The sequence below is a fragment of the Mesocricetus auratus genome, unplaced genomic scaffold (assembly GCF_017639785.1).
Source record: "Mesocricetus auratus isolate SY011 unplaced genomic scaffold, BCM_Maur_2.0 Super-Scaffold_100676, whole genome shotgun sequence".
Taxonomy (NCBI): domain Eukaryota; kingdom Metazoa; phylum Chordata; class Mammalia; order Rodentia; family Cricetidae; genus Mesocricetus; species Mesocricetus auratus.
In genome coordinates, this window is record NW_024429266.1 from 18,539,909 (window position 1) to 18,559,849 (window position 19,941).

Consider the following 19,941-nt stretch of genomic DNA (forward strand, 5'->3'; position numbering starts at 1 on the left):
GTCTCAACACAGAAAACACATGAAACATGATATCAGGGTAGCATGATTCTTATGAAAGCAAACAATCTCACAGTAATCGATTTCAGTAATGATTATATTTATATATATATAATGTATATATATGTGTGTGTATATGTATATATGTATATATTCACAGACAAAGAATTCAAAGGGATTGCAACAATGTTCAATGAGATCAAAGAGGATTAATTCAAAGAAAATATAAAGAAACTGCTTAACAAGAAAGAAAGCAATTGGGAATATGAAAGATTAACCCAATAAAGTGGAGTAGTATAAGTAAATCAAATCAAATTTTGAAAATGAAAAACTCAAACAACAATAACAAAATCCTAAACCCAATAGTGAACTTGACCAGTTTAGTAGACCAAGTAGAAGACAGAATGCAAGGGCTTGAAGGTAAGTTGGGAGAATTGGAAAATTCAAACAATGAGTATTTTAAAGAAACTAAATACATCAATAAGAACTTGAAACTCGTGACTTTAAATACTCAAACATTTTCTAATTTATATCAAAATGATTTAGAGTTTGTAAAAATCGGCCCATTGTTGTCAGCATTCCTTTCCGCAGACAAAAGGTAGGGACTATCAAAACTGTGATCAAATGAGTCAAAGAAGAAATAAAATCCTCCTTTAGTCTGCAATTATTCAAAAGTCCGCTGCTGTCCATGGTAAAGAAAGGTACACTGATAAAATCAACATGGCACCAGTGGGAACTCTAGGTCCAATTTATCAAAATTCAGTTCTCATACTCACATCTAAGAAGACAATCCTGAGCATGAGAGAGATGAGCAGAAAGCTTGCGGGGCCAGAAGAAGCAGGTAAGAATGTATATATTCATCTCCCTAAAAGTCTCAGCAGCAGCACACAGTGTTGACTGATTTGCTGTGGTTTGAAATGAGCTTCAAGGGGCTAGAGAGATGGCTCAGAGGTAAAGAGCAGTGGCTGCTCTTCCAGAGTCCTGAGTTCAATTCCCAGCAACCACATGGTGGCTCACAAGCATTTATAATGACATCTGGTGCCCTCTTCTGGTGTGCAGGCATACATGCAGACGGAAGACTATACATAATCATTAAGTCTTAAAAAAATAAAATAAAATGAGCCATTCCTTAATCCTCTTTGCCTATCTAAACAAAATAAGTTCTTCAAAGTCCTCTTAAGGTTGCATCTCACCCATGCAGCCCTTATCCCAGTTAGACACACACACACACACACACACACACACACACACAAAATCTAAATCTTGACTACCAACAGTGCTTACCAGCTTCATATAACCCAAAGGACTCAAGTGTAGGGACTTGAACTGCTTAGTAACTGTCTCTAGAAATCTCTAAGCCTTCAAGCATTTTGAGGGGTTTAACTGTTTCGTACATTTTTTTTTAGACAGTGCCCCTATAGCCCAGGCTAGCCTCAAACTTGCTATGCAGCTTAAGATACCTTAAACCCCAGGTGCCTCTGCATCTAGCTCTAAGTACCGGGATCACTAAGGTGAGCCACCATACCCAATCTCTCTGGCATGATTGGTTTCTTCTCTATGTTATGCTTCCATGCTAAAATAGAGACTCTGCTGCCTTCAACTCAAACGGAAAAAAAAAATTGTGAAAGTTAAACTGTCTTTGTTATCACCAAGGTTCACCAGTAAGACCGAGGGAAAAATCCCACCCTGTGTTTACTAGGGCTCTGTGCAACAGTTACTCTACTCTAAACTGGTAGTGAAAAAAGGAATTTCTCATCACCTGCCCCCAAAGCCTAGCACTGATATTCTTCTCTGAACTCTTAATAATCCTCAAGGCTGCTCCATAAGGATAAACAGATGTCAACCATTAAAATCCAGTGTCCTTTTGTTATCTATCTAGCCACAACAGTAATATCATCACAGTATTATGGTTATAAATCCAAAAGAATTACCCTTGAACATGATTAAAGGTTATACAAGTAAGGTACACTTTATCAAATATAATTCACCCAACGTAAAATGTAGCAAGGTTAAGGATCATTAGCTAATTGCTCTTTTTATTACACTGCTGTTTTTTTTTTCATTTTAGACATTTACTTAGAAGTATATAAACATTTTTTTGGCCTAAAGAAAACAAAAACTAGAGGTTATTATTGTTTAATTCATTGAATTGATTGGGTATGCAGCACACATAGTTATAGGAACAGCATATTCAAAAAATAATAAATCTTTCAACATCTAAAACAAATCCAGATTCCACAAAACCTATGTTTGTCTAATTATAGCTTTGTGTTTTGATGTGGTTTTCTATGTAAATACATTCTAAGGCCTGCAGCTGGAATGCATTATATTAAAAACACATGTTAGAAGTTACAAAGTACCACAGACTGGGGAAATGGCTCAGCAGCTACGAGGGCTTGCTGCTTATACGAAGGACCTGAGATCAGTTCCCAGCACCCTTTTGGGGTAGCTCACAATTGCTCCAATGAATCTGACACCCTCTTCTTGCCTCTGTGAATCTTGCACACACACAAGGCATATACTACACACATACACATAGATAAAAACAAACCTTAAAAATCACAAAGTACCAAGTATTTATTATGGGTCTCCAAAGCAAATCAAAATAGTTATGGTAAAGGATATTTGCTGCTTCCAAACCATTTTAGGTTTTCAGTCTATAAGCCAACCTGCTAATACTCAGGTTATCTAATACTACAACCCCTGAGATGCTGTCAATCACCAATTACAGTGAATGTGATTTGAAAATCTAAAAATGGATGCTTACTGAGATACAAAGATAAATGAGACACCCTTATATACTTTTCATAGCAGTATTAGTGTGAGACCCTTTGAAGAAAGAGGACACCCATCTGCCAAATTCCTCAGCACAGCAGTAAGCAGGATTTTGAGGGCAATTGCCATTTGGGGCAGCATCTCTCAGAAGTTCTATGTTAGGTGCTCCCACACAGGGTCAGTGGAGGGTAGGTGCATTTTTTCCCATCATGACTGAGTGTTTCCAACATTAAAATTTCAGAGTTTAGGTACTAATGTACAACGGCAAGACAGAACAGAAGATCAATTATCTACTCCAATATCACAATTGTACTAAATATGAATTTTAACAAATCCACTCACTGTCTCCCCTTATCATAACTAGAAGATTTTTCCATTTTTCTAACCACATTCCCAAAGGCTAAAACCCAGGATGTACACAGCCTTTGTGAATAGTTTTTCTCCTTAACTGTTTGGGAAGAACACTTTAATCTCCCAAAGAGAAGAAATCTATAAGAGTTATCAAAATAAGTGTTTACCTAGATATCAGCCAAATATGTAGAAATTCACACAGATTCTTCTAATTCACTGGCTACATTCTGTGTAATGTACATTTACACTGTGGGCAGAATGCTCCCTTACACTACCCCTGAGCCTGATTAGATGTTATCTGTTGTGAGCCTGATTGGATACTATCTGCTGAAGGTGTACTTTAGAGAGGCTTTCATGTGTTGTAGGGTAAATAAAAACACATCGCCTAACCACTGATGAAGTTAACCATAGTGGCTTTCTGCCTCTATTCACTATTTGTATGACACAAACTGTCTTCCTTTGTACTTTGTACAAATGCTTGTGTGTCTGGAGTAGGATATCATCAACCAGATACATTTCTATTTAACTGAGAAAATGTCATGTTACATAGCATCACAGTTTTTGAACTTGTCAAAGTCTGTTAGAACATGAAAAAGTTTGTTCAAAGTGATTTCACATATAATTGCATGTCTAATTACAGTTCATTAGATATTTAACATAGAAAAATGGATACAAACTCATTTTTAAGTTTGGATGAGAATCCATTTACTTTCAAAGGAGATATTATGCATCCGTATTTATCATTAGGAAGAAAAAAGATTCTGAAGGGAAAAAAAAATGCCCCAAGTTGGAACTGTATAGTTCCCTGATTAAACTGGGGACATCATATATTCCTTCCACCACAGCACTTCTCTCTACCATAAACCAATGTCTTTCTGTCTCACAGGAGTGGGAGAATTAAATGAGGTCATGGAAGAGACGTGTCGAGAGCAGCAAGGACGCATGAGAAATAGCTGATCCCGGTGTGACTTATAGTTTGTGTGGACACTGCTATATAGCAGTTATTTCATGTTTCTCAAAAAAACACATTTCCTTCTGATTTCACTGGATACAGAATGAACTAGAAGTGTATTTTATTCCCAGAAACTTTCTGAATTAAATTCTCTCATATTCTTGATCCTAAATGTTGAATTTAATCTTTATTTAATGATGTAGGGTCACTGTTTATATCCAAATATCATTGATCACCATCATAGTAGGAAGAGGGCAGGCTACATGTTTCCTGGCTCCAAAACATTCAGAGTCTAAGAGGCTCAAACACAGGCACCAGATGAGTTGTTGTTTCTAGGATTGTTGCCATTTCGTAAGAGATAAGGTTGTTATTATTTCGAGTTTGGTTCATATACAATTTTGATGTCATCTCGCACTCATTTACTTATCAGAAAGTCTCTCAGGCTGTCCTGTAATCAACTCCTCTCACCTTCTCAGCTAACTTCCTGATGCACATTACTTCAAAACAAAGATAAGGACGGAAGGCAGCCAGAACAAAGATGAACATGTATTTCATGAGTGAAATACAAAATACTATATTTTCGAGGTGTTTTTTTTCCAAAGAGGATTCAGAAGTACAACATAAGAATCACTATTTGACTTGCTATCTGGAAAAATCACTCTCCTTTGCAAACACAAGTTCTTTTCACCAGAACCTCCCTTGCAAGAAGACAGATCACTGGAAAATCATTTTGTAATTTTTAAATATTTAAAGAAAAGCAGAACTTCTACTTTCCACTGTATATAAGAATTACTTCTTGAGATGCCTTCATAAATGTAGACCTTAGCATTAAAAGCTTTTAATTCTACTGGAAATGAATCATGAGATAGCAAATGTCTTCACATACCATGAGAACACATTTTCCATAAAAGAGAATGTCCTCGCACACATCCTGGAAACATACTTTCCTGAAACAAAATTCAAAATTTCCCAAAGAAATGGGATAGAGACATTTTTTCTTCTAAATTCATTCAAATTAAATAAAATTAATATGATTTTTTTCTATAGTATGTCAGTTTGTGGCAGATCTTCCCCCACAAAAGAGAAAGAACTTTTATCTTCTTAAACATCAATTTAAACTCAGTTCTAATACCAGGCCAAACAGACACTGCAGTGCTTATAAGGATGACGAGGCTCTTTCAGAAAGCTCCTTTGAAACTGAAGACCAACAGTAGGGTCACAATGGATGTGAATTAGGATACAAGCAAAGTTCCTTACCGAGAGTTCACAAAATACCTTGGTGATGATAAAGCTGGAATGGTACTCAACACAGGTGCAGCATTTGCATGCAAAAAGGCCATCTCATGCCAACAATTTTAATTTGTAGTTTTGATGAGACATAAGTCATGTTTCAGTAACCCAGAAATGGAATACCATATATACAATACAGAAGTTCTGCAATGCCAGGCAATATATGAGCTATCTTTCTTATCTGAATCACTTTAGTGAAGCTTCTGGTACTGGGAGATGCCGAGGGAATGGTTTGTTTAGCTGAGCATCCATCTCTGTAGTAGAGACTTCCCATGTTATAGTCAAGCACCTGTTTGGCTACTCAGCTCTGTTCCATATTCTGCACTCTCTGCTCCTAGTTAGCATGGACGACTTTCCATCTTTGGCATAGTTCATGAGAATAGATAAGATGACTCAGCCTCATGGTGCTCTATTCAAATGTATCCTGGGAAGAGTCTTCAAAAATACACATCTGAGAAAATGTAGATCCTTCCATTACCTCAATAGTGCCACCTTAGATTTATTATTGTGACAAAAGCTTTCCTGGATTTTAATTTGTTAAGAATATCCAAGGACACGTATAAGTCTTTCTCCATCAACCAGCTGTTAATTTAATAATTTTTGATATTTGGTAAATATTTATGTAGTGTCTTATTTAGTAGATATTGACCTATGGCTACCAGAAACTTCTAGAATATAACGAATAGTCCTGAAAATTTCAGTAAATAGTCAACATATTGTCTAGATTTGTATCCTTACACAATGCCTAGGATTAGGCTGGTCACACAGTCAGTTACTGATTCTAAGAGTCTGGCTGCCCTATTCTAATCCATCCTGGATGGATTTGGCAGTGTCCAATGTGAAAGTGTTGTCTGCTCTGAAATATCAATAGAAGTAATGTAGTCCCATATACTTGCTTGCAACATCTACATCAGGTGAAGAAAGTCAAGGACTCGACCTTGATTCACTCCTTGGTTGTCACTGATATTGGGACTGGGTTAGAAGAACACTGGGGCACTGGCCTCATTTCTTCCCACTGAAACTGACCTCTTCCCCAGTCACTTCTGTCACCCCACTGCAAAGTTACAAAATGCAGATATTCCCCTTCTCCATGTTGAGGGATTGGCACCAATATCTACATCTCACTACCAAAGAGTCTTGCCATATCCTGCTGAATAGCATCCTGGAGACTAAATATAGAGTGACATTTTATGAACATTCAAAATGGTCAGAAATGTGGTTCTTCAGACACCCATTATTTCTTCTGATTCATGTCACAGGTTAAATCAAAGGAGCTACTGTGAGATAGAAATGCTGGAAGGGGGCGGGATTTGCAAGTACTGTACACCTGGGTTTTAACTGCACCCACTTAAGATATACTGCCAAAAGCTAGATTTATTCCTTTTTTGCCTCTTTCCATGCATCTTAACACCCAGATGAACTTAAGTGGAGAAAAACAACACTGACAAAGAGAAGCAATGGGGAGGTTTTGGAAATAGGTGCTAGTGAATAAAATAATCGGGGGCTCACTCTCTCTGGACAGTTTTAGCTGTTCTTCCTAAGTGAATCTTACTTAATAGTACATTCTAAACTTCCACTCCTTCCTTACTATCTGTAGAAGTGTTCAAGAAGACACACCTAGTCTATAAATGATTTCAGTTTGTCTTCTAATGACAGATCACACTTTAGCAGATGGCCCCTCCAATTGGAAAGTACAGAAATACTCACTTGTTTAGCCTTTGTCTTTGAGATTGTATCAGAAATGGGTTTCTTTCTTTCCTTTACTGCAGTTTTAGAAAATAATTCTTCAAATTCATGGCAATCTATGGATGGCTCTTCAATCTTTTCCCAAATAAGTGAAGGACTCGTCTCTCTAAAATTAAGCAAAAGAACAATAAATGGGCCATCCAACGTCCCATAGCATGATGAGCACAAACAGAGAGGATGAAGAAAAGGAGGGGGAAGGAAAAGACTAGAAGATAAGGAAGAAAATGTTTTATCAAGCTGATTAAAAAGTTAAAATGTCATCTATATGAATAAGACATTTGTCCAACAATTGTTTTCCAAAATTCTTCATTACCAAGGCATTCCATGAAAACATCAAAGCAAAGTCTCTCTCAGAATTGTTAAGAGGAGCAAGGAATGTTTGATTTTTTTACATCCCAATTTGATTTAGCCTACTAGATTATTTGAGAGTTAAAGCAAAACAAAACCAAAAAAAAAAATTGTATCTCTGAGGCCAAGTAAAGTAGCATACACCTTTAATCCCAGCTAAAGAGGCAGAAGCTCCATGAATCCAAGGCCATCTTGGGCTGTACAGCAAGACTGCATTGTGAGATCCTATTTCAAAAATAAATTAACTGATTAATTAATGCATACATATATGTATATGTGTGCATACCTATATGTATATATATTGTATGTGTGTATGTATGTCTGTATACATGTACATGTATATGTATGTATGTGTGTACATTTCTAGAGCTGGAAAGATGGCTCAGAAGTGGAGTATTCCTCCCAGATAATCTGAGCTCATTTCCCAGCATCCACATGAGGCAACTAACAACCATCTGAATCTCTAGCCCCAACAGATCTAACACCCTCTTGTAGCCTCCAAGTATACCTACACATGTGTACTATATATACATACATGTGAATAAAGAATTAAAAAATCAAGCTTTATAAAGTGTTTTATATATACATATATAATTTCTAAGAAAATACTGTCTAAACATTGCCACCCAACTGCCCACTGTCATTTTTCTTCTCAATACCTACATGTTTGTGCAGTACCTCTAAGAAAGAGTAAATGTCATTTATAAAAAGCAAAATATGAAACAGAACACCATATCCTAGATCTGGAGAGATGAGTTTGGCTAGAGTTTGGAATGATTCATCAATGTATGTAAGTGATAAGACACTTGGGCAGAGAATGGACTGGATAAAAAGAGCCAGGGATCTCAGAGTATCTTCTCCTGGATGGACTTAGTGAAGAGAAAATCAATGCAAGAAGTGCAAAGGAATACTATTCCCAAATGCACGTCACTTTGTCCAAATACGTCCAAGAATTATGATCAATCAGAATAAAAAGAATCAATGGCATTTAAAGTGTGTGTTTTTACTCCTTCCCCCACCCCCAGTATTTAATAGGGAAGGCTCACTCTTGAGACTGAGGATCAGATTATGTGTGGACAAACAGTATGCGACCTGAACACTTAGTGGAAAAACCTTAGTTCATAATGGTCATTGCCAATCTTGACCACGTGACTCCCCTTGTTTCACTAGAAGTACCAGAGCATTCTCAAAGTTACTTTATACACATAGTTTGGAGATGTTTTGATGTACCATGTTTCTTTAGAAAGAGTTCTTGTGAATAACACAGAATCATAATGCACTGCCTCTTAAATGTACAGAACTCATCCTGGAGAGTTGGTTTGCCTATGGCTTCAATTTACATTGTTTTAAGCCACTGGGCAGAAATAGAAATTTAAATAGTCAAGGAATATAAACTAATTGTGCAACAAATATGCCTATTTCTCTGCTCTGGTTGTTTTTGCAGAGAAACCTTGCTTTAAATGGTTTGAGTGCAGAGGGTGTCAAATCCTCTAACTACAGGCAAAAGTGCTTATGCTAAGAAAAACAGACCCCAAGCTTAAAACAAAAATTAACACTATATATGGATACAGAGACGCACTCATGCCAGTTTTTCAATCTTCAATACTATGGAAGAAAAGTCTGCAATGTTAAACAAATTGCTTCAGTAAACATTGGAAGTCAAAATCTTACAAAAGTTTTATAGGTGTACTTAAATCCATTAAATTCTACTTCAGCCACAAAGTTCTACACTAAGGGATAAGCTTGCTCTGGGGTTACCTTTTACTATGGAGTTGAATTCTTGTCCAATAGAGAGGCTTCATTGGCCGGCAAGGTTCAATTGGCTGCTTCCTAGCCCCTCTGTCCTGATTCATCCCCAATCCAAATATGCCAGTTGGCAATGGAGGAAAAAGAAATCCACACACTTGTGGTGCTGGTAAAGTGCTACTCCCAACTTGGGAAGAGAGTGAAGGCCCTGAGCCAGGCAACAGTGGGGGTGGAGGGATGCCTGCCCCGAGGGGAGGTGGGGCTGGAGGAACCCCCACACCTGGTAGAGGGGGAAGGGGAGGGATAGCAACTCCAGGGAGAGGAGGGGGAGGGGGTATCCCCACTCCAGGGAGAGGAGGGGGAGGGGGTATCCCCATTCCGGGGAGAGGAGGGGGAGGGGGTATCCCCACTCCGGGGAGAGGAGGGGGAGGGGGTATCCCCACTCCGGGGAGAGGAGGGGGAGGAGGTATCCCCACTCCGGGGAGAGGAGGGGGAGGGGGTATCCCCACTCCGGGGAGAGGAGGGGGAGGGGGTATCCCCACTCCGGGGAGAGGAGGAGGAGGGGGAGGAGGGGGTATTTCCATTCCAGGGAGAGGATGGGGAGGGGGTATCCCCACTCCAGGGAGAGGAGGGGGAGGAGGTATCCCCACTACAGGGAGAGGAGGAGCGGGAGGAGGGGGTATTCCCAGTCCGGGGAGAGAAGGAGGTGGGGGAGGGGCTGGCAGCATTTCTGTTCCCTGTAGACTGGTAGGTTGTGGGGCTGTTGTACTGGGCAGAGCAGGCACTGTTATGTCAGAGAGACAGGGAGGTGAGGGAATTGCCATGCCCAGGCCAGGCACGAAGCTGGAGGACTCTGTGCAAGGCAGAGGTGGTGCAGGAGGGATATTACAGCTGTTTTGGAAGGAGGAGAAAACAGAATGTTTGTGGCTGGTTTCCAACGCAGTAGGCAGACCATCGGGAGGTGGTGGGAGTGGTGGTGCACTCTGCAGGGCTGGTTGGGCATCAAGCTGTACTGATATTCTCCTTGGAGAGACAATCAGAGAAATCTCCGAACAGAATTTTGTCTGAGGTCCAGAGGCTGAGGCTAGAACAGCTGACTCTCCACTCTGAGCTGCAGGTGGGCATGGGGGACCTTCTGGCAATGCCTTCAGAGATGCCAGTGTCAGGATACCACCCTCTTCTGTAGGGGAAGTTTGAATTGACTTTGCCTGAAGAGTTCTTGGAGGCTGTGCAACATCCCCATGCAATCTGAGAGCATCCAGACCAACTTCTTCAGAGGCTGTGAATCCATTCTCAAGACCTGGAAGACCCCTGGGCCCCTCCAAGTCTAGGGCTGGATATTGCTTTTCTAGCTCAGCTATTTTTGTCCTCAGGTCTTCAATGGTCTGTTCCAGTTGCTGAATTACAGTTGCCTGCCCTTCAGACTTCACATCGCAAACTTCCTGAGAGACAAGGACAGGCACAGTTAGTAAGAAAGTGAAAAAACATCCATGTATCTAAAGAATGGTAAATTCAACAGAGTCACACTGGAACTGCCTCTCCAGACAGATCCTGTCACAGACAGAGTCTACTGAAATTTTTATGTGGACCCTCTTCTCTGCCCTGTTTATCTCATCTTCATACAGGGTCACTGAGGATGGGCAGCTGTGATGGTTAGTTGTAAATGAAACTTGTCCCAACCTAGAATCAGCTGGGATGAGACTGTTAATGAGAAATTATCCATATCAAGTTGGCCTGTAGGCATGTCTGTGGGGGTGGCCTTGACTACCTTCATTGAGGTGGGATGCAAATACCCCCCTGACCAGGCCCTGAACTGCACATAAGTGAAGAAAACTGGCTGAGCAGAAGCAGGCATCACTGAAGCATCCATTCTTGTTTCTCTTGACTGGGCATATGTCCTGACTAGCTGCTTTGAGTTACTGCCTTGATATATGTGTCAGTGATGAACTGCAATCCAGAATTATAAGACACACATATCCTCTCCTCCAATGACTTGCTTTTGGTCAATGTGTTTTATCATTATACCAAAAATGAAACTAGAATAGTACCCAAGAACAGGGAAGAACATCCTAAAAGACAAATGTTTGCCTTCCTGGCTGTGAATTGATATTACTAGGATGTTTCTAGAGACTTTGCAAGCCATCCTGAATGTTAAAGGCAATCACTAATTTAAAAGTGATTCCAATAAGAATACATGAAGTATTATTGACAGAAATAAAACTATGGGGGTATACACTGTGAGTGTATATCATAATCCTGATGTCACGTTCATTAAACTTTAATATTTTACTCAAAGCATTTCAATAGGTGATCACTGATGGCTCTCCAGAATCTATAGACACTTTAAATAAGCAAAATTTTGAGGGCTGAATATGTTGTATGTAAACTTAGGCACATACACAAACCCTTATGCCATCAGTTTTCAACAACATTCAACAAAACACCATAGTATTAATATATAAAAGTGGTGTCATATATTTTTAAGTAGTCCACGGCAAAAGAAATCTCTTATAGACAGTTCTGTTTCCCACTTGACCAATATGACCATTCCCATACAAAAATTATGATGCTACTGAGTATAAGGAACCAAAATAGAAAACTTTACCACTCAAACTCATTTTAACAAGTCTTTATTATTCAGCTTTTTCTTGTGGCACTGGATTACTTAAATGTGTAGATTATCTCCATTTTCCTGGCACACTGGTAAAAGTGACTTCTAAATATTGATCTGTATTTCTCAAGTTATCTTGGTATATAGCTAGAGTTCTTAATTTTTCCACCAATGATCATTAAAAAAAAATGTTCCTTTGGGGCCAGTGAGATCAGTGAGATGACTCAGCAAGGCACTTATCATCAAATCTGAAGAAGTGAAAGTGTAAGTCCATTGACAAATGAAATGCAGGAAGTAAATTACAGAAGAGATTTTTCCCAAACCCAGTTCTTAAATCATATTAACTAAGCTGATTCCTTTTCATCACCAGTTTAAATATGATGAAACTAGTATAAAATCAGAGGGCATCTAGAAAGATAAAGCGAAAGGAGAAAATGACTATGTCATAATGGCCTCACACTGAGGCAGCTATCACTGTCCTTCCAACCAAGATTTACATCCCCACATTCACAGACCGTCTACTCAAAACACACACCAAAAGCTAGTGGCAGTAGGAGTTACAGTAGCCACAACAGGGGATATTTGGATATTTTAAAATTCTACATTGCAAAGCCCATCAGCAAAAGGTAAACAAACAGTCATATTGCACATGGTACCTGGTATGAGACAAAGACCTTGTATCAAGCCATCATGGTTACTCCTAAATAGCATTCACCAGCCTTCCTGCAATAGTTTCCCAGCACTCTGTAAACAGACAGGGACACTGGAGTGTTGTGTGGAGCTTTATGACTAGGCCCTAGTGCCAGGAATGTCCCTGACATTGACATTAGTGTGAAATAAACCAGGTGTGCTCTGACTTGGGCGAAGCCACTTTTGACTTCACCAACATATACAACTTTACTTCTGACTGTAATGGAGGGGATTTGTTGCTGCTGCCCAGGCCCACTCTTCTGAGTGAGTATCTAATAAATTGTGATCCTCAAGCTGTCTCCTCCTTCAATGCCACAGCACCCTGGGACCAGTTCTCACACCGGGACTGGACTGCTCAGAACATTCTGCACAATGTTTTAACTATTGGCTCACCCAACCAACAGCTTCCTTCTGTTTGTAGGAATGGGAAGAATATGACATTTACAGATTCCCTCGTAGCTAGGTTTAACCTATTAGATGAAGTGACAGGGAGATTTAGAAGTTTAAAAATGGCAAGAGCCATCCTGAGTATGACAGCGGGGATATGAAAACCTGAAGCTTCTCTGGAACACGATTACAATTCGCACTCTAATTTGTGACTGCCACCCCAAAGGTTTCAGGTTTCCAGGTAGATTAAGCATCAAAAGCTGCCATGCAGTGGTGGTGCATGCCTTTAATCCCAGCACTCAGGAAGCAGAGACAGGCAGATCTGTGATTTTGGACAAGCCTGGTCTACAAGAGCTAGTTCCAGGACAGTCTCTAAAACCACAGAGAAACCTTGTCTCAAACACCCCCCTCAAAAAAAAAAAAAAAAGAATCAAAAGCTGAAATTTTCATCTTAGAGGGCCAGCCTTCAAGCTTTCCTATTGCTCCATTAAAACATCTTATTAAGCAGTGATATCTCTTCTGTTCACTTCATTCAGGAACAAAGGCCAACTGGTAGAAAATATATCAGTATTTCAGATTTAGTTGCATGTACTGGTGGAAGGATCTGTTCCAAAAGAGCAACATTTAAAAGCTAAGTGACCACATCATTTACTTTTTGGGGCTGGGGCTCAGTGGTTGACTCCTTGGCAGGCATGCATAAAGCCTTATAACAGGGAGTTATATAATTTTTATATTTAAAACTAATTTTTAGTAAAAACTTTGCGTAGATACATGATCCTAAGCTACATGATTCAAATGTTGCAGCTTCTCTTTCCCTGATACTAAGAAATGCTATAGTTTTTGAAAGATAGGCAATTTCCCCTCAGGTTGCATTTGCATTGAGTGGCTTAAAACTGTGAAATCACTGATAAGCTAACCCAGGCAGAGGTCATATTCTAGTTATTTATAATTACAGTTTAGAGCACAGGGGATAGTGAACGATGCCATGTGAAAAAGGGGCTGAGCCAAATACTGCATTAAATTTACTCGTTTATTTATTTGGTGATAGTAGGCGCTGAACCTAGGGCCTCATGCATGCTATACCACTGAGATATACAATTAACCCTTGCTTGATCGACTTGTCGTCCATTTTGAGGCAGGATATCACTATGCTTCCCAGATGGACTTCGAATTTCCTCTGTAATCCACTCTTTGAGTTTGTAATCCCCCTGCTTCAGTCTTTGAGTAGCTGACATTACAGGTTTGTAACACCAGACCTACCTCTACATAGTCATTTTACCAATATGCATTATATTTTTGTCTTTTATTCATTTTTTAAATAAAGAAATAACTAATAAAGAAGTTGAGAAAATAAGGAACTGATAATATAGCTTCAAAGATTTTCAAATATGTAGCACAGTAAGAAATGGAGCTAAGATATGAAAGAGGGAAGAGTGGTAGGAGAATAAAATTTCAAAACTAAATCTACAACAAACATGATAATTAGCTGCATGGTGCCAGGCAGTGCAGAGTTAAGGAATTCTTGAAGGTATTAATAGCCACACTACAAAGACAAGAGATGGAATGTTTTTACAGATAGCTTTTTAATATACAGATAAGTTTTAGACAAAGAAAAAGAAAAATAGGGATGAGAGACTTGCCTACTTCTTGCAATATTTCTACTTCATAGAAATAAAAAACGGAAACAAAACAACAACAAAACACAATTTCCCAGAATTTGCATTCCCTTTTTGACAATTCTCTTCGTGAAATACTGGAAGTAACAGTCTGTTTTCCATCCAGGAAGCAGAGCAATTAAGTTCATCCTAAACCCTGACTACCATGCAAAAGAAAGACAAGCCATCCAGGAGCCTTTGTAGAGTAGCCAAATGTATATAAGATTTTGAGATCTCAACTTAGCTGAGTCATCAAAGAATCTTATCTGGCCTTCCTTATCCAGGACTATCAGTCAAGGGCTGGGTCTTGCTGAGTATTTGCAGCATCCATGACAACAGTTCCTGTTGTGTTCTTAGAGAGGGCTGCATTGCTTGTCAACAGTAACAGTTGATTTCTCAATGGGTTACCCTTTTTTTTTTAAAGGAATTTATATGGTAAATATAAGTCATTATCAACAAAAAGAGCTGGCTATCTTCTGGCCATGGTAAGTAAACATTCTAGGCCCAAGACCCACATGAAGTAAAGATCTGCAGGGCCCACCCACTGACAAAGCCACAATGTAATCTCTAAAAGACTGCCAGGCACTCTGTGGTCCAGGAAAAGCCCTCAAGTTAGGAGCCTGTTCCCTGTGGCCAGTGGCTGGAACTTAATCTTCCTTCTCAGGGTACTAGAGGATGTATCCGATTCTCCAGGGACTTGACATTGAAGAAATGCATCTTCGTTATCTTAGACTTCTTTACAAATATGCTCTCAGCATTTCCAGAATTGTGCAACAGTTTATCCAATGCTCATGGCAATAGCTATCAAGAAAGTACATCACTCTTTACAAGGAAAGGCAAAGTACAATTGTGGCAGTTTTATAAAAAATCTATAGAATAGCTATATCCTTGTAGACAGGTTAAGATAAACCTGACTTAAAAATATATAAAAGGTGACCAAATCATTAAGAGCAATAGAAACTGCCCTCCTATTTGGTCTAAACAATTTTATACAATCAGATAGCCAATTTTTTTCTATTCCTGTATAATGTTATACATGGGTGGTGATGGTTAGTTCCTATAAATTGTTTGAACACTTGAATATCACAAAATCCAAAATGCCACTAAAAAAATAAAATGTTCATCAAAAATATGTTCCCAAGTGCAAGATTATCTGATTCCCAGAAAAGGACCCATTACAGTAACACTAAGGTTACAACTGTCAAAAAAGAAGCCAAGATACACTCAAGTGAGCTCTTGCTGAAAAGCTAATGGGCTCGTCTTTAAAACTTTATTATGTTATGAAAGCGGGGTGCTTTCAAAGCCTGGAATATAAAAACTGCTCACTGGTAAGTTAATACTAGACTGATTTTTTTTTAATGTTGATATGAGACATGAATTCATTGCCAACCTCACTCAGATTTACAAGTTCTGGAGTTTAAGCAACTTTACTGGCAAATGGGGACTGTGGGAACCTACGCATCATGCTGACTCCTCCCTCTGACAATGGGTGGGGCACGCACAGTGGCGTGGCCATGTCATGGTTACATCACTTGTCACTCATTACAGGGCTGCTTAAGGACTCAGTGCACATGCACGAGCTTCCTCTTTTAAGCAAGGACCCCTCCCCACCCTCCCCCTGACCAATAAACCCCATGTGGGTTTGTTGACTCTTGGTTCATGTTTTTGCTGCAGCAAAAGAACAACAGGGTCACTACACACATCTGCACAAGAGGAAGCTTACTATCCAGTGAAAAGATAAATTCCATCTCTCATGTTTTGAATTCTAAAACACCCCAAGGGTCTGGAGCAAGCCAATGGCATTCCAGATATACAATAACCTAATGTATGCTAGACCAGGTCCCACAGAAAGTAAATCCAGACTTTAAACAGGTAGAATTACTTACCAAAAATAAACACAAAGAAGTTTAAATCTTAGGGGAACTTGGGTGGAAATGCCAGGGCATGTGAGAAATTGTAAATAATTTATCTAGGGATTTTTAAATTCAACTTATTATAGAAAACAAGAGTTTCACAGAGTTCAAACAACATCTGGGGGGGGGGGGGGGCTTATAAAGCCCAGAGCAGAATATTGGATGTCTTCCTCTATCATTCACTGCACTCTTCACGTGAGACAGGATCTCTCAATGAGCCTGGAGCATACCTAGCAATCAACCTCTCTCTGCCCACCACACAGTACTGGGCTTACGGGTAGATACTGCCAGCCACATACAGCTTTTTATGTTAGTGCTGGGTTTCAAAACTTGGGTCCTCAATCTGTATAGGAGTGCTCCTCCATGGAGACATTTTCCTGGACTCACCAGCCTTTCTAATAAAACGAATCATGAGTTGTCCAAAAGTATAATGTACCTAATGCAAAATTAATCTGGTAAGTTTCTGGTACATAAATGAGACAAGTTATAAATAATAACTGAATCACTGGCCACATTATGTTTAGCATAATAGATGATCAATAAATTGATGTAAAGGATACAGGAATCATTGATAAGGAACCCTGGTAGAAGTAATACTATATTTGGGAAAGAGCCAAGGGAAGGGAATCTTGCTTTCATCCTCATGCCTTCAGTATTTCCACCCAGCTATTGTGCTGGACTATGCTCTGAGAGCGCATGGCTACCTTTACTGACCAGGAAGAAAAGCACTGTGGGTAGTGTGCCTTTCCTTCACAATCTGAGGATGAAAAGTACCGTTTCCTAAGCACTTACTCCCCTGGCACTAACACCCAGCTATTGTCAATGGCCATAAAAATGAAGCTTGGGAAACCAAATACAAGGGATTCAGATCATTAGTTCAGGTGCAGTGAGTGTTCCTCACACTCTGCCATGCAAATGAAACTGCTCTCTCAGGTTGCTCCTGTGCTTACTGGAAACACTGTAGCCTTAAAGCTGCCTCTTCCAAGTACTCAAGACTCCTGCTCATTCATGTCTTTGTTTCTTCATAAAATCCTCTCCTCTTGAGGGCATGGGGGAGCAGGAAAGTTGAGTTGGGGGAAGAATAGAGGAGAGCAGGATGAGAGATACCTTAATTGAGGGAGTCATTATAGGTTTGGGGAGAGATCTGGCACTAGTGAGATTTCCAGAGATCTACAAGGATGATACCAACTGGCAAACTAAGCAATAGTGAAGAGACTAGCTTAAATGCCCCTCCCTGATAATGAGTTTGACAACTACCTTATATGCCATCCTAGAACCTTCATCCAGTGACTGATGGAAGCAGAAGCAGTTCAGAAACACTGAACTGAACTCCTGGATCCCAGTAACAGAAAGGGAAGAGTGATAAGCAAAGGACTCAAGACTGAGCTGGTGAAACTCACAGGAACAGCTGACCTGAACAAGGTGGAGCTCTTGCACCCCAGATTGATGGCTGAGAGACCAGCATGGGACTGACTCAGACCCCTGAATGTGGGTGTCAGTGAGGAGGTCTAGGCAATCTATGGGGCCTTGGTTAGGTCAGTATTTATCCCTGGCACACAAATGGACTTTGGGTGCCCATCCCACAATGAAGGAAGCTCTCTCAGCCTGAACTCTTGGGGAAGGGTCTAGGCCCTGCCCTGAATGAAATGATAAGACTCTGGAGATTCCCCCATGGAGGGCCTCACCCTCCCTGGGGACCAGAGTGGGGACTGGGGAGAGGTCTGGGGGGGCTGGGGAGGAGAGGAGGGGGAGGGAGAGGGAGCTGGGATTGACATGTGAAGCAAGCTTGTTTCTAATTTAAATTTAAAAAAAAATTTTTAATGCTCTCCTCTCTTGGCTAAAACAATTTCAAATTCCACCTTCTCATTTTTTTTTCTCTAGTCCCTTCTCTGGTTTTGTTTTTGGATTTTGATTACTTATTTTGGTTTCGTTTAGTTTTCGTTTGTTTGCTTGCTTTCCCTTCGGTGGGGGCTAGTGTAGGTATTTTACCTCTCGACAACTTAGTTGGCTATGTATGCTCAAAGAGACTGTTCTCTAAATCCCCAGTCTCTCCTCTCCTGTGATGACTTCTGGTTTTTCCTTCTCGTTGCTGCTTCATTCCCATCTTGAGACTGCTTAGTTCTTGCTATCTGATGACCCTGCCTTTGTATCTAAAAAGTATCTTTTCCTCCAAGGAAACAGCATGCCCTAAGAGCTTTGAACCGGTTAATGGCTATTGTCTCTTACAATGAATGTTGCTCAGAATCACCAGGGGCTTATTAAACCATGGCCTGCTGTCCCCATCCCTAGGGTTGGCAAGGCACTTGCATTTCTAATCAGTTCCCAGTTGATGCTTAGACTAATTTTCACCCAGCACAGTTATCACCCCCACACCCTGGTCATTGGTTATGGTTTCTACTGCATCATAGCTGAGACTCTTATCAGCTCAGAACTGCACTCCTGACTGGTTCTACTGGTCCTCTTCAGATCAATCCTAGGTTCCTTTGCCAGGCAGTTTATTTCCTTGTTGATAACGTTTGGCCTCTGCCTGCCGAGAACATGTTAATTTCTCACAAGGCTCATAAGGTCTTTAATGTTCTGTGTGATGAACATGTCATAGTTGAGATATGAATCTCCCTCATCCTAAAAAGGCCATGTGTACAATGTGTGGTCTAATTCAAATGGCCACTGAGGAGTGACTGGGTTATACGGGTGCCACCTTTATCTGAGGGTTAATCAATTCATGAGCTCCTAACTTGAGGAAGCTGAGCCTGGTTGGAGGAAGTGGGTCACTGGCTGGGTGTCATTTGGTGGGGTCTGTCTCCTGTCCACCATGAGTTAAGCCACTTTGCTCCACTGCACATTGCTGCTCTGTGATGTTCTGTCTCTCCAAGCCTGGTTCTAAAAGCAACACAGACAAGGACTGCAACCTACAGCCTGAAAAGCACAAATCAGCACAAGTCTGCCCTCCTTAAACTGTGACAAACGTTCTGGCCTACTACAGAGGGGTACTGTGAGGATTAAATAAGATACAATCAACCTGTGTTCTTCAAACTTGTCATAAGCAAAGTCTCTAAAACCCTCAATTAATCAATACTGAGGCACCACTCTTCAGGAAAATACGGAGTTGGAATCCAGCAAGCTTCGGGTCACATTCTGTCACACGATCCATGTGCAATATTTTTTTTTCTGAATGTGTCCCTGTTGAAAGCTGTAGTATTTAAGACCTATTGTTGATTCACTAACATTGAGCTGATGGCCCATGACACTTTATCCTGTGTCGGAACAAAGCCCAACACGTAGTCTTTCCACTAAGTCCACCAAGACCTTCTGACACTGGGGGACACCAACAGCATTTTAATACTAAGTATCAAGCAAGAAATACCACAAAAATGTGAAAGGTGGGGCACTAAATAGACCATGCAAAGCATGCTTGCTCACAGATCTCCCTTTGTTCAAACGTACCTGGGAAAACAGACTTCAGAGAGCAGGGTTTTCAGC

At 40.2% G+C, this 19,941-nt stretch overlaps 1 protein-coding gene across 1 annotated transcript in view; it reads right to left on the reverse strand.

Annotated features, from left to right (window-relative positions):
• Positions 1-19,941, reverse strand: part of Fmn2 (formin 2) — a 297,720-nt gene that overhangs the window by 199,762 nt on the left and 78,017 nt on the right. Inside the window, exons 5-6 of the mRNA XM_021231917.2 lie at positions 9,218-10,647; positions 7,073-7,217 (exon numbers count right to left, since the gene is read on the reverse strand). Coding sequence (XP_021087576.2) covers positions 7,073-7,217; positions 9,218-10,647 — 1,575 coding nt within the window. The remainder of the gene's footprint in view (positions 1-7,072; positions 7,218-9,217; positions 10,648-19,941) is intronic.